This window comes from Equus caballus, chromosome 17 (assembly GCF_041296265.1).
Source record: "Equus caballus isolate H_3958 breed thoroughbred chromosome 17, TB-T2T, whole genome shotgun sequence".
In the NCBI taxonomy this organism is placed as follows: Eukaryota; Metazoa; Chordata; class Mammalia; order Perissodactyla; family Equidae; genus Equus; species Equus caballus.
In genome coordinates, this window is record NC_091700.1 from 49,598,210 (window position 1) to 49,612,522 (window position 14,313).

Here is a 14,313-nt window from a genome sequence, read left to right on the forward strand (position 1 = left end):
CTTCTGTTTTGTATGTGGGACACCACCACAGCATGGCTTGATGAGAAGTGGATATGTCTGTGCCTGGGATCTGAACCCATGAACCCCAGGCTGCTGAAGCAGAGCATGCAAACTTAAGCACTGTGCCGCTGGGCCAGCCCTTATGTACCTTTTTGGTAAATATTCCAGCAGTGACAGCTTAAGATAACCAGAGTACCCTCAGTTAATATTGTGTATGAGAAAATACAAATGATATTTTACTTTATAAAGATTAATCATAGTTCATTTTAGGGAATTCTAGAGAGTCTTATAAAATTTTTTTATTTATGTAGAATTTAAACATGTAAATTGCATTTAAAATACTTATCTTTTTGCACATTTCCCAGGCACGTTTGTTTCATGTTTTTCTCTCATTATGACAACTTTTTTTGTTACGTTTCACTGCTCCTAAAGAAAATACAAATACTAAGAGACCACACCCCTTCCACACCATCCCTTCATGTCTGATTAAAAATATTGGCAGATTTCTCTGTTAGTATTTTGTTATTTTAAAATGCAAATTTTAAGGATTCTCTTGATAAAGGCAGGCGGTAGAAAGATTACCAGTAATTGCTAATTTAAATGATTCTTCTGATCTAAAGGAGTCAAAGAACCAAGATGTAAATAGGCTTTTCTTTTTGTTAAATCTTTTTTTCCTGCTTATACAAGTAATAATCCTTTTCTTAGAAAAAAAATTAGAATATAAAATTCTAATTTGATTCTTAAACTATTTGCATAATAATTACTGTGTTTACCAGCACTATAAATGCTGATTTCTGCCAGGCTAGAAACGGGAGTGAGTGCATTATTGGAATAAGGAAAACAAAAGGTAGATCTAAGTGCTATGTGAGCTTATGTTAGGGTTAAGGGTAGACTCTAGGGGACGAGCCTTGATTAGAGAGATGTTTCTAGGATGCTGCTAATACTTCATTTTAATATGTGACCTTAGGTTCACATTCAGAAGCTCTTCATAGTCTCCTTACACCTTTTTTTCCTTGTGTATTTTTCACTGCTCTAACATAAGTCCTGGACTTGCAGCAAATTAGTCTCCTCTGTACTCCCTGATGCACTGTGTCCTTTCACACCTCAGGGCTCCAATTTTAGGCTCTTCTGTTTGCTTCTGGAGACCTACCCGCCTCCACCATTGCAAATGCTCCTACCCCTCACAGCTCTTCGAGGTGCCCTGAAACGTTCCCTGTTCACAGCCAGCTGTGACCTCTCCTGAGCTTTTAGAACATTTATTTGCCTCTTGAGTAACTTTCTCCAAGTATCTCACATGTTTCCAAATGGTCAAGGACATGTCTTTAATATTTTAAAAATCCCCCACATCCCTGAAGACTATACCTTGCTCATAATGCGTGTTTAATAATTATTGAATGATCTACACTGCTGGTGGGAATGCAAACTGGTGCAGCCACTATGGAAAACAGTATGGCGATTCCTCAAAAAATTAAAAATAGAACTACCATACGATCCAGCCATCCCACTACTGGGTATTTATCCAAAGAGCTTGAAGTCAGCAATCCCAAAAGTCCTGTGCACCCCAATGTTTATTGCAGCACTGTTTACAGTAGCCAAGACGTGGAAGCAACCTAAGTGTCCAGCAACAGACGAATGGATAAAGAAGATGTGGTACATATATACAATGGAATACTACTCAGCTGCAAAACAGAACACAATCGTTCCATTTGCAATAACATGGATGGACCTTGAGAGAATTATGTTAAGTGAAATAAGCCAGCGAGAGAAAGATAATCTGTGTATGACTCCACTCATGAGGAATTTAAAATTATGGACTAAGAACAGTTTAGTGGATACCAGGGGAAAGGTAGGGTGGGGGGTGGACACAAAGGGTGAAGAGGTGCACCCACAACATGACTGATAAACATTAATGTACAATTGAAATTTCACAAGATTGTAACCTATCAATAACTCAATAAAAAATTAAATAATTATTGAATGATCAATTGTAAAAATGTTAGCATTACTTGGACTCATTTTATACAATGGAATGAATTTCTCCACTCTATAAGGTTAGTAATGTACATGGAAATGTAGTAATTCCTTTAGAACAGGCTTCTCAGTGGTGAGTGCTGCTGTTGACATTTTGGGCTGGATAATTCTTTTGTTGTGGAGGGGTTGCCCTGAATGTTGATGTTTAGTGGCACCCTAGCCTCTCCTCACTAGATGTCAATAGCACCCTCACCTCCACCCCAGGCGTGATATCAACAATGTCTCCAGACAAATCAACCCAGATTGAGAACACTACTTTAGAAGAAGAAAAGAGTGGATTTCAAGACTCTTCAATTTGTATGTTGTTTTTGAAGGCTGGCTTTTAAGTAGAAACAAAATAAATGTTTCAAAGTTGTTAAAATTTAACCTTGGATAACTTAAGGAAACTATCTCAAGGACACTATTATAAAACTTTGATGACTTAAACTTGAAAAATTGCATTTTTTCACTGTTTTGTGTATTTTACATTGAATAATGGATTTTATCTCATGTTTTCTCCAGATTGAAATTAAAATGAAAAAGCCAGAGGCTATAAGATGGGAAAAGCTAGAGGGGCAAGGAGATGTGCCTAAGCCAAAACAGTTCATAGCAGGTTTGTTTTCTGGACTTGATGAACCTTAAATTCATATTGTGTTATATGGTTGAAATTAAATAGTAATGAGCACTCTTTCTACTTTCATTATTCATGTTCCTGAGATAACATACATTGAGTATAATAAGATTGCTCTGTAATGAATACAAAGAAGCCTTTCTTATGAAGGTTCTAACTTCTTAAACTCTAAGAATACAATGAGTGGCACCAAAAGCCCAAAGGGAGTTGGGATTTGTTTACTATGTCAGTTTCTGACATCAGTTAGGGGTTGCTTGTTTTTTTGTGTTGACCTTTCCTGTTGTTTCTTTTTGGGTTTTAAGTGAATTAGTAGTTTACTCTGCTTACATATTTCCTCCTCTTCCCTGTCCTCTCTTACTTATTCCTTTCTATTTCTTCTGATATTGTCAACTCAATTTCCTGAAATTTGAGGGCTTCATAAAGTATCTAGCGTATTTCACTATACAGCCATGCTTCACATAACGACAGGGATACATTCTGAGAAATGTGTCATTAGGTGATTTCGTTGTTGTGCGAACATCATAGTGTGCACTTACCCAAACCTGGGTGATAGAGCTGCTGTACGCTAATTTAACCCTTTAAGGAACAGGCTACTTTATGTTGGCTCAATTGTAAGCATATGCAGTAGGCACATATGTATTTTTCTAACAGGATAATTAATCTGCAAGACACTCCTAGAAGTACAACTAAGACTGTATTTTACGGCAATGTCCTCATTAATGAATGGAGAGAAATTTCTCTTTGATTAGAGTTAATGCCGTGATTGGATGACTGAAATGAGATAGCATTGTTTCAGCTACTTTAGATTTTTCACTGCTTTCTATAACAGAAAATATATTTCCTTGTGGCACCTTTTAGAAGATAACGGAATTAGCCAACAGATCGTTGATTTTTATTAGCTTATTTTTATTTTGAAATAATTTTAGGTTTTCATAGAAGTTGGAGAAATGAGTTCTCATGTACCCTTCACCCAGCTTTTCTGCAAAATAACATCGTAATTAGCCTATAGCATACTTAGCAAAACCAGGACATTGACACCAACAGATAATTTTTAAGGATTGGAATATTTCAAGTTGATATTTAAGCTATTTAATTAAGCTTCTGCTTCACTTTGTTTGAAAGATGTAGTAGAGATGTTATGTGCTTTTCTTGTGGCTGACCCCCTAAAGAGATTTTTGGGCTGAGGTTTATATATAGCTCAAAGCATTTTTTTTTAAAGAAACACTTAAAATGTAGCGTCTCATTTAATTCTAACAGCACTATATTGTAGGCAGCCCAGTATTGTTCTTCCTGTTTTACAGGCTCAGAAGGGTTAAGCAACTTGCTTAATAATAGATCACCCAGCAGTTTTCATTCTCTAGGACTGAACCCAAGTCTTCAGAGTCTGGGTCTGGTTCTTCTGTTAATCCCATATGTGATACTGCTTATTGCCACATTTTCTAACAATGCAAGGTCTCGGCTGACATAAGTATCTTTGTAGTTAATTGATACTGTAGTGAATGAGCAAGAAAGTTGGGTTACCCATCTCTCAGTAGTTCATCTGCCATCTACATGGTGTTAAAGTTTTTCTAAGATTAAATATAAAGATTTTTTTAGTGTTAAAGTTTTTCTAAACTCAGTGCTTTGGATATTCAAGATGCTATTCCTCCTGTTTTGTTATATTTTTGTAAGGAATTAATATGCTTGTCACATTCCTATGTATTGCAAGCTGGAGACTGCAGATAAGGGCAAGTTGCTTAACCTGTCTGGGCCAGGTCTCTTATCTGTAAAATGGAGATTAGAACCTGTGTTCTCATCCTTCTGGGGAATCAGCATTAGGATTAATTAAACCCTGTTTCCTAGGCTCTTAATTTGCGTTTTCTTTTCTTTGGCTGCTGGTGAAAATGTGCAGAGATAGAGGGGATTACTGGTAGAGGAAGGGTAGATAGGACTTGAAAACCAGTATGCTTGCCCTGAGTAAAACTGGGGGGAGGGCAGTGTTTTGTTTTGTGGGGTATAGACGGAGAAGGTTGGATTACAGGTGAAGAGAGGAGATGGAAAGACAGAATGAACAATTAGTAGTTTCTCAACTATTTTGAGAAAAGGGATATAGAGAGGTAGTAGTGGAAAAGGGACATTTGGATTAGGATTCATGTATCCTAAAATATTGATAGGGAAGCTTTGAATCAAGTTTTTTTTTTTTTTTTAAGCTCTATAGCTACATTGTCCAGTATGTTAGCCACTAGCCACATATACCTGTTGAGCACCTTGAAATATGAGTAGTCTGGATTGAGATGTGCTGTAAGTGTAAAATATATACATACCAGATTTTGAAGATTTAGTATGAAAAAAGAACATAAAATTTCTTAGTATTTTTATACAGATTTCATGTTGAAATGATACTATTTTGGGATATATTATGTTAAATAAAATATATTAAACTGTATTTCACCTGATTTGTTTTAGTAATGTGGCTACTAGAAAATTTTAAATTATATATGTGGTTCAAGGTATATTTCCATTAGACAGTGAACAGAACTGCTCTTATAGCTACTAGGTAGGTTAGGTACTTTTTTACTTTTTAGGTGGCAAGATCTTAATTCCTTTGGTTTTGGGGGCAGTCTTCTCAGTCCCCTGAGCCCCTGAGCCTGTGGCCTCTCTGGCTGCAAGCAGCCTCTGTTTACTTCACTGTGCCCTACAAGTACTATTATTTTCTGTGTGTGTGTGATGTGGTCATTGAACTCTAGATCATCACATGTTGTGTTTTTCAACATTCAGGAATTCCTTATTCCCTTTTGAGGTAATCTAATATTTTTAATGTGGGGAGAAGATAGTCTTAACTCATTGTCAAATGTCATGGATAATTATTTATATTTTCACTTTATTTCTACTCTGAAAGATATGTAAGTACCTCAGAAAAAGCCACATTTTTAACATTTATTAAAATCTTGTTTACAAGAGAAATATCTTAATGAAGTGTCTTTTAAAAAAATACTGTTTTTAGAATTGCTTTAACGTTTCTGTAAGTAGAAAAGTTCTTGTATACTTCTTACCATTTCCTCGATTGCTAATATGTAGAATGTTTTTAATCTAATTTTGCGTAATTTTTACAAAAATTTACACTTAATGAGTTATTTTGCTCGTAAGAAGTTCCCAGATTTTACATTATGCTTACTGATTCAGTTTTTAGAAGTGTAAATCTACTTATTGATGTATGTATCAGAAAGGCACGTTACAAACATGAATTTCAGCAATCTAAACTATTTGCTAAGATGTTCTATACACCATGGTCACAAAGTTTACTTATTCTTGACATAATCAACATGTATTAGTTAATCACCTCTGTTTTTTTTAATCCATAGATGTAAAGAACCTATATCCATCGTCATCTCATTATACAAGAAATTGGGATAAATTGGTTGGTGAGATCAAAGAAGAAGAAAAGAATGAGAAGTTGGAGGGAGATGCAGCTTTAAACAAATTATTTCAGCAGATCTATTCAGATGGTTCTGATGAAGTGAAACGTGCCATGAACAAATCATTTGTAAGAACATGAGCTTTAAAAAAATGCATTGTGGTAGTAAATTTCAGAAATTGTAAGATAACAATAAGTAGGTAATTTGAGACCAAATTGCATATAGTGTAGTTGGGAGACCTTTTTGAATAGGCTTTGTCTGAACATTTCTTCCTGCTCTAAACTTAGAGTAATTATTGAGGAATTTAGAAACTTGTGGAGGAGATGAGAAACAAGAGGTTTATTCCAAAGAAAAATCTTTTATCAATGAGTTAGATCTTGGAAGGCTTAAGAAATACCAAGGTTACAGAGTTATATTAGTTGGGATTTATCACAATAGCTGAATGAGCTTCCGTTGTTTACCTTCTAGAACCATGTATAGTCTTAATGTCAGAGATGAAGAATACAGAAGGGAAACTTCTAGAACAGTGTTTGTCAAGTAGAAGGTGCATATTGATTATTCATTCGTTTGTTGATAATTTTGTCTATTGATTAAGAAAATGCAAGCTTTTCGCCGGAGCAGCATAAATACCACCTGAATTAGCCCTCAAGTTCTGAAATTTTAATGACAAGTCATTACTGCAAAATTGTGTGGATTATCTGCTTAAAGATGTAATCATTTGATTTTTACCAGTAGTTCTGAGAGTGTCACTCTCTTAAGGCATTTATATTTATAGTAGAAAGTTAAAATTAATATTTAATAGTTAAACTTAATATTTAGTTAATAGATATGTTTGAGGCCCGGATATTCCATGTAAGTTACCATGTAGTAATGGGTTATGATTGTACATTTCACTATTGACTTAAAAAAATATTTTTAACTACACTTTTAGAGATAATTATAGGTTCATATGCAGTTGTAAGAAATAATACAGAGAGATCCCTTGTATTTTTTTTTATAGAGTTCCCCCTCTGGAAACATCTTGGAAAACTTTAGTACAGCATCATAGCCGTGATATTGACAGATAAGATAGAGAACATTTCCATTGTGACAGGATTCCTTCAGTGTTGTCATTTTATAGCCATACTCACTTCCTTCCTGCCCCGACCCCTCCTTAAGCCCTGGCTACTAGTAATCGGACAGGTCTTTGTCAGACAGGTGGTTTGCAAATATTTTCTCCCAGTCTGTGGCTCATCTTTTCCTTTTCTTAACAATATTGCAGATCCAAAGTATTTCATTTTGATGAAGTCCAGTGTATCAGTTTTTCTTTTTATGGATCATGCTTTTGGTGTGAAGTCTAAGAATTTGCCTAGTCCTACATCTCAAAGATTTTTCTCCTATGTTTTTTCTTTTAATATTACATTTAAATTTATGATCCATTTTGAGTTAATTTTTATGTAAAGTGTGAGATGTAGGTTGAAGGCTTTTTTTTGTTAACCTATCTGTGTTCAATTGCTCCAGCACCATTTGTTGAAAAGGCTGTCTTCCTCCATTGAGTTGCTTTTTTTACTTTATCAGTTGAAGCATATTTATGTGAGTCTATTTCTCGGTTTCCTGTTCCATTGATCTACATGTCTGTCCCTCTGTTAATACCACAGTCTTGATTACTATAGCTATATTAGTCTTGAAATTGGGCAGATTCATTCCTCCTACTTTATTCTTCATTTTCAAAGTTACTTTAGATATTCTATTTCCTTTGCCTTTCCATATAAATTTTAGAATATTTTGCCTGTGTGTACCAAAAAATCCTGTTAGGAATTGTATTGAACTGTTTTATCAGTATAGAGTGACTTCACTGTGTTGAATCTTTCACTCTATTTAGATCTCTGATTCTTTCATCAAGGTTATACCATTTTCAGCATATAAATCCCATACAGTATTTAATTAAAATTTTTTTGAGTGATTGTAAATGGTGTTGTATATTTACTTTTTGTGTCCACATGTTCGTTGCTAGCATCTAGAAATACGGTTGGTTTTTTTAATGTTGATCTTATATTCTGTGACCTTGCTGAACTCACTCATTAGTTCTAGGAAATTTTTTGGTAGATTCCTTGTGCTTCTCTTGACAATCATATCATCTTCAAATAGGGACAGTTTTATTTCTTCCTTTCTGATATGTATGCCTTTTATCTCCTTTTCTTGCTATATTGTGCTGGCTAGAATTTCCAGCACTATGTTGAGTAAGAGTAATGAGAGTGGACGTCCATGCCCTGTTCCTCATCTCACGGGAAAACCGCTCAGTCTTTCACCCTTAAGTATAATATTAGCTGTAGATTTTTGTAGATTTTCCAAGCTAAGAAAGTGCTGCTTTAGGGGCCAGCCCAGTGGCGTAGTGGTTAAGTTCATGCGTTCTGCTTCAGGGTTCGCTCCGTGGCCCAAGGTTCGTGGGTTTGGATCCTGGCTGCAGACCTACACACTGCTAACCAAACCATGTTGTGGCAGCATCCCACATACAAACTGGAGGAAGATTCGCACAGATGTTAGCTCAGGGCCAGTCTTCCTCACCCAAAAAAAAAAAGTTCTGCTCTAATCTTATTTTTCTAAGATTTTTATTATGAATGGCTGTTGACTTGTCAAATGATTTTTCTGTATTGATCAATATGATTATATGATTTTTCTTCTTTAGCCTGTTACAATGGTGATTTTATTTGATTAATATGGTTGATTTCTATTATTGAATCGACCTTGTATCCCTGGGATAAACCCCACTTGATCATAGTGTATAATTCTTTTTATATAGTGCTCAATTATATTTTCAGATACTTTGAATTTTGTGTCTATATTCACGAGAGATACTGGTCTATAGTGTTCTTTCTTTTTTTTTTTTTGTTGGAGAAGATTTACCCTGAGCTAACATCTGTTGCCAGTCTTCCCTTTTTTCCCCCCTGCCTAAAGCCCCAGTACATAATTCTATATTCTAGTTGTAAGTGCTTTTAGTTCTTCTATGGGAGCCACTGCCACAGCATGGCTATTGATAGACGAGTGGTGTGGTTCTGTGCCTGGGAACTGAACCTGGGCCACCAAAGCAGGGCATGCCAAACTTTAACTGCTAGGCCACAGGACTGGCTCTATAGTGTTCTTTTTTTGTATTGTCTTTGTCTGGTTTTGGTATCAGGGTGATACTAACTTCATAAAATGAATTGAGAAGTGTTCTGTCATCATCTGCTTTGGGGAAGAAATTGTGTAGAATTGGTGTTATTTTTCTTTAAACATTCTTTAAACCAGTGACACCATCTGAGCATTTTTTTGGGGGAAGACTTTAAATTATAAGTTTAATTATCCTAATAGCTCATAGGACTATTCAGCTTATCTGTTACATGTTGACTGACTTGTGGTAGTTTGCATTTTTGAGGAATTGGTCCATTTTGTCTAAGTTGTCAGTGTTGAGAATATTCTCTTACTACCTTTTTTGATGTCTGCAGAGTCTGTAGTGATATTCCATTTCATTCCATAATGGTGGTTTGTCTTCTCTTTTTTTCCTTTGTCATTCTTGCTAGAGGTTTGTCAGTTTTGATGTTTTTTCAAAGAATCAGCTCTTTGTTGATCTTAAAAATTTTTTTTCTATTTTTTTGTTGTTTCTTTCTTGTTTAGAGAGCTTCCTTTAAGCTTTCTTTTAGATCTGCCTGTGACAAACTGTCCTGGCAAGGATTTCTTTGGATTTATCCAGATTGAGGTTTGCTCAGTTTCTTCAATCTATAGTTTTCTGTCTTTTGCTAAATTGGGGAAATTTTCAGCTGTTACTTCTTTGAGTACTTTTTCAGACCTCCCTTCTTTGTGCTCTCCCTTCCTGGAACGTGACAGCACAAATGTTTAGATATGTTATTATAGTCCCACACATCCCTGCGACTCGCTTCATTTTATCTCTGTTTTCTCTTTGTTGTTCAGATTAGGTGATTTATATTGTTTTCTTTTCCAGTTCACTGATTCTTTCCTCTGTTCCTTCTGTTTTGCTCTTGAGCCCATCCACTGACCTTTTTATTTGAACTGTATTTTTCAATTCTGAAACTTTTCTTTGTTTCTTCTTTATATCTTCTGTTTCTTTGCTGAGGTTTTCTATTTTTTCATTTGTTTCAAGCGTGTTGATAATTTCTTGTTGAAGCATTTTTACCTTGACTGCTTTAAAATCTTTGTCAGATAGTTTTAACATCTCTGTCATGTCAATGTTAGTGTCTATTGATTGTCTTCTTTTATAAAAATATAATCTGAAATCTTCCTGAGTTTTGGTGCTTTTCCCAGCACAAGTGATTTTCAGTTGAAACCTGGACATTTTCATGTTATGCTGTGAGACTCTGCATCTTATTTAAACCCTCCTTCTTAGTTGACTTTCTCTGATAACTACTCTGGCGGAGGAAGGGAAGGCAATGCCTCACTACTGACAGGTGAAGGTCAAAATCGAGAACCCCCACTTGGTCTCCTTAGACACCCCAGAGCATCTTCTTGTTATTGCTAGGGGTGGCTAAGAGTTCTGGCTCCCCACGGGATTTCCACTGACATCACAGGTAGTAGAGCAGGTGGATTCATGACAGCCTAGCACGGATGGAAGTCTAGGCTCCCCACTCAGCCTTTGCTGGCCTAGGTGGGGATGAGGCCACAGTTTCTTCTCTGGTGTTTAGCTGGAGTAGAGCAATTATTGTCTAAAAATTTTCTGTCTCCCTAAGCTGTCTTTCCTGAAGTTTTAGCTAGAGAGATTAGGCTTTTGTTGGGGCTTTTTTTGTTGGTGCCCCTTGGCATTTCCAGCTTTTTCACCTCCAACTCTAGCATATACGAGGCAAAAAGAAAACACAGGGAACTCACCACCATGATGTTCCTTGGGTCCCAAGGTCCCTAGATGATGTTTCTTCTTCTCTTTACCTTTTAGAGTAATCTTATGTTTGTTTTATTTATATAATGTCTAAGGTTTTTAGTAGTACTTAGTGGGAAGAATAGGAAAAAATACATCTGCTTCATGTCCTCAGAAGTCAATCTCAGTATTGACTTTTTGAAGAGTATGCTGGACAAAATAGCAGTGTGTGAAATTTCAACAAGAGATTACAGAATCTGCGTCCATTTTCATACAGAGACTTTGCTAATTGTAATTGAACCATATACACCCATAAAACAAGCCATCTGTTTGGCAGCATTGACCTGGAGCATACCAAGGGCTTGTGTCTCTCCTTGTGATAATACAAAAGAAACAAAATAGACCGTTGTCTGTGATCTCCCAGTCTAATTGGTACAGAAGACCAACATGTACAAAATAATAGAAGGGAAATGCTAAATTGTCCTGCAGTGAATAGAGAGAGAGGGGAAAATAAATGTTGTCAGTGAATTATGATCAGGTTATAAACTAAATCTTCTTCCCTCAGTCCTCTTAATAGTTTATTAGATAGACTTGTCCCATTTTATTCAACATTTTCTTTGAAGCCTTCCTTGTGCCAGGCCACTGTGCTTTAGATCTAGGATATAAGTATTAGTAAAATATACTCCTTCCCTTTTAGGAGATGTCAAGTTTAGTTGGAGCCAAGGATGAGAAGCAGATATAAGAAAGCAGACTCTTAAAATTTTAACAGTGCAGTGTGATACATCTTATATTAATGGTAGTTATGCTCATACAGAAGATATATTTTACAAGAGTGGAGTCCTGATTAGAGTCAAAAAAGACCACAGAGAAATGGTGAGATGTCATGCTTGGAGGATAACTAAAGACAGAAAAAGAACTGGGATAGAGAACATCCCATATGTAGCAACCCGTGTAAGGGAGCTTGGCAGCAGGCATGGGGCGTGGGGTTATATTGAGGTTCCAGTATTATATTAGGGTATGTAACTTTATATGTTTGCTAGCAACACAGCTGATTATTTACAAATGTTTAGATTTATTCGCACTGCTCTTTGCTATGATCCAAGCCAGTGAATTTTTATTTTATTAAGATCACAGATGTTCAGAAGTCGGGGTTTTTTTTATGTGTTTGTGAATATGCTAGGGTAGTTGGTAGGTGGTATATTCAGTAGATGATAAATAGACAACCAGTTCTTTACTGAGACGCTGACTTTCTGTACCTGTCTGTACCTTGATTTTAAAAAATTCCAGCATACACTTGCAGTATGTTTGGCACAGAGAGAGCATTAAGAAAGGGCTCCTAAAGTTCTGTCCAACTAGTATAGAAAGAGTTTACTTTGCCTGGTTTTTACTGTCGTCTGCAAAAGAGGTTACGTCATTATTTTCTTTGGGAGCCAATTTTGTTTTCATTTTAAGGTAGTTTTTCTACCTACCTAGCTGATTAGCAGAGGGGAACGTGGCTTTTTATATTGTGGTGTATGTGAACAAGATGCTCCTACCTAACTGTTGTAGAGATTCCATTTCAGATTTTACAGAATATGGTAACTGGAAAGCCTAAGGTTAAATCAAAATATTATCTTGTGTTTATATTGAGCCAAACATAGCTTATATTTGGGACTTTATGCTTCAAACATTTTTAGAAAGTATTCTGTTTGATTATGTGGTCTAAGAATTAATCTATTTTTATTTCTTATTGCAGATGGAGTCTGGTGGTACAGTTTTGAGTACCAATTGGTCTGATGTAGGTAAAAGGAAAGTTGAAATCAACCCCCCTGATGATATGGAATGGAAAAAGTACTAAATAAATTAACTTGCTATCACTTTTATTGCATATATTCACCTAATGCGCATTGTGTATTAATACTGCATTCTTGAATTTTGAACACTGAGTATCTTTTTGAAAGATTATACCTCTTTACCTCTTTGTGCTTTGAAATTATTTTCTCTGGTGTTCTAAGAGTCTAATGAAGAATGAAGATAATGTTTTATCACTTCTGTCCTTAAGCATTTCAGACATGCTGAAGTGGAAGATAGATTACTACCTAGTTTTGGGCATGGAGAAATCATCAATGGAATATCTTGGGTTGTTGCCTTATTTTTGATGCATTGTTCTGTTAATTTATTAGACTTGGCAACTTTGGGTGAGCATAGATTTTTCAACTTCAGTGTTATATTGTTTGCTTTCAAAAACTGCTTTTGAATGGAGTTGTAAATACAATTTTTCTATGAAGTTTGGTTTATTTACCTTTTTCTTAAGTTTTTAATGAGAACTTTGAGAAATTATTTATCATAAGAAATTCCCATTTGGTTCTTTTTATGGGAAGTATTTGTAATTGCGCTGAGATTTTGGTCGTTAACTTCAAATTCCTGTATAAAACATAGACACTTGAGTTTAACATGCTGCAAATTTATCTATACTGAAGGAGAATCTGTGAAGTTGGGGGCAAAGAGTGATTTGGGAAAGCCCAACTCCACGTCTTGCTGCTTTTGCCACAGCAGGAGTCCTGGAATTACAGCACTGGTGGTTTGGGTTTGGCTTTGTTTGGGTTTTTTGTCTTTATTGGAAAATCTCTCTTCTCACATCCCTATGATTACTTTGGTTTCAGTGGTTTAGGGTAGCTGCTGAGAGAGTAAATTAATACATATATATTTGGTATCTATCTACTCTGTAGAATAAATAGATATCATGGAACACATAGATACCATAGAATACGAAAACTAAAAGACATGATCATTAACTTTACAGAGTTTATGATGTAGCAGAGAGAGAAAGTTAACATTCATGAAGGAATTATGGAATGGTTGAATGCTGAACTCATTAGCAATACAGTTTTGAGACACAAAAGAAGTGTTCTATGATTAAAATTCTTTGCAGCCTAAGCTGTGCATAGGCCTAGAGTACCTGTAGGTCTGACTTCATTTTCTGACCACAGTGCCCTTGAGGTTGGTACCTGTTACGTCTCACTAACGTTTTGTGGCAAGGCACTACTCTGTCTGCTCTTAACTGAGGTTAGGGTGAATGGGAGGCAAATCAGTCATCATTTCAGCCTTTGAAAGAGTGGCACTTCAGCCCTTCCTTCTAGTCGTTGGACATGAAGCGTGGGAGAGTTCATCAGGAAAATGGTGGTGGGGCCATACCAGCCCGTACCCAAACCTGTTGTGATAGCTTGTTTAAGCATGCAGTGCTTTTCACTTGTCTTCTGCCCACTTAGAGCTACAGGCTACTTTGTTTTTGAACACTGAAGGAAAAGGCAAAATTAAGTTCTTGCTTTTGTGAATTTCTCAAATTTTCTCCTTAGGGAGACAAGATAGTGATTTTTTTTTGCTGTATGTTAAATTTTCTCAATTACCATTAGTCCTAAGGGGTCGGGAGGCTCTTGCTACAGAGGTGGTAAGTCAGGGACATAACAGCGCTACACCAG

At 36.0% G+C, this 14,313-nt stretch overlaps 1 protein-coding gene across 1 annotated transcript in view; it reads left to right on the forward strand.

The window, feature by feature from the left end:
* SUGT1 (SGT1 homolog, MIS12 kinetochore complex assembly cochaperone) overlaps positions 1–12,702 on the forward strand; it is a 37,554-nt gene extending 24,852 nt beyond the window's left edge. The window contains 3 exon segments of the mRNA NM_001286856.1: positions 2,533–2,623; positions 5,983–6,164; positions 12,591–12,702. Of these exon segments, the coding sequence (NP_001273785.1) occupies positions 2,533–2,623; positions 5,983–6,164; positions 12,591–12,692 (375 nt within the window). The 3' untranslated portion in view covers positions 12,693–12,702.
* The last annotated feature ends 1,611 nt before the right edge of the window (positions 12,703–14,313 follow it).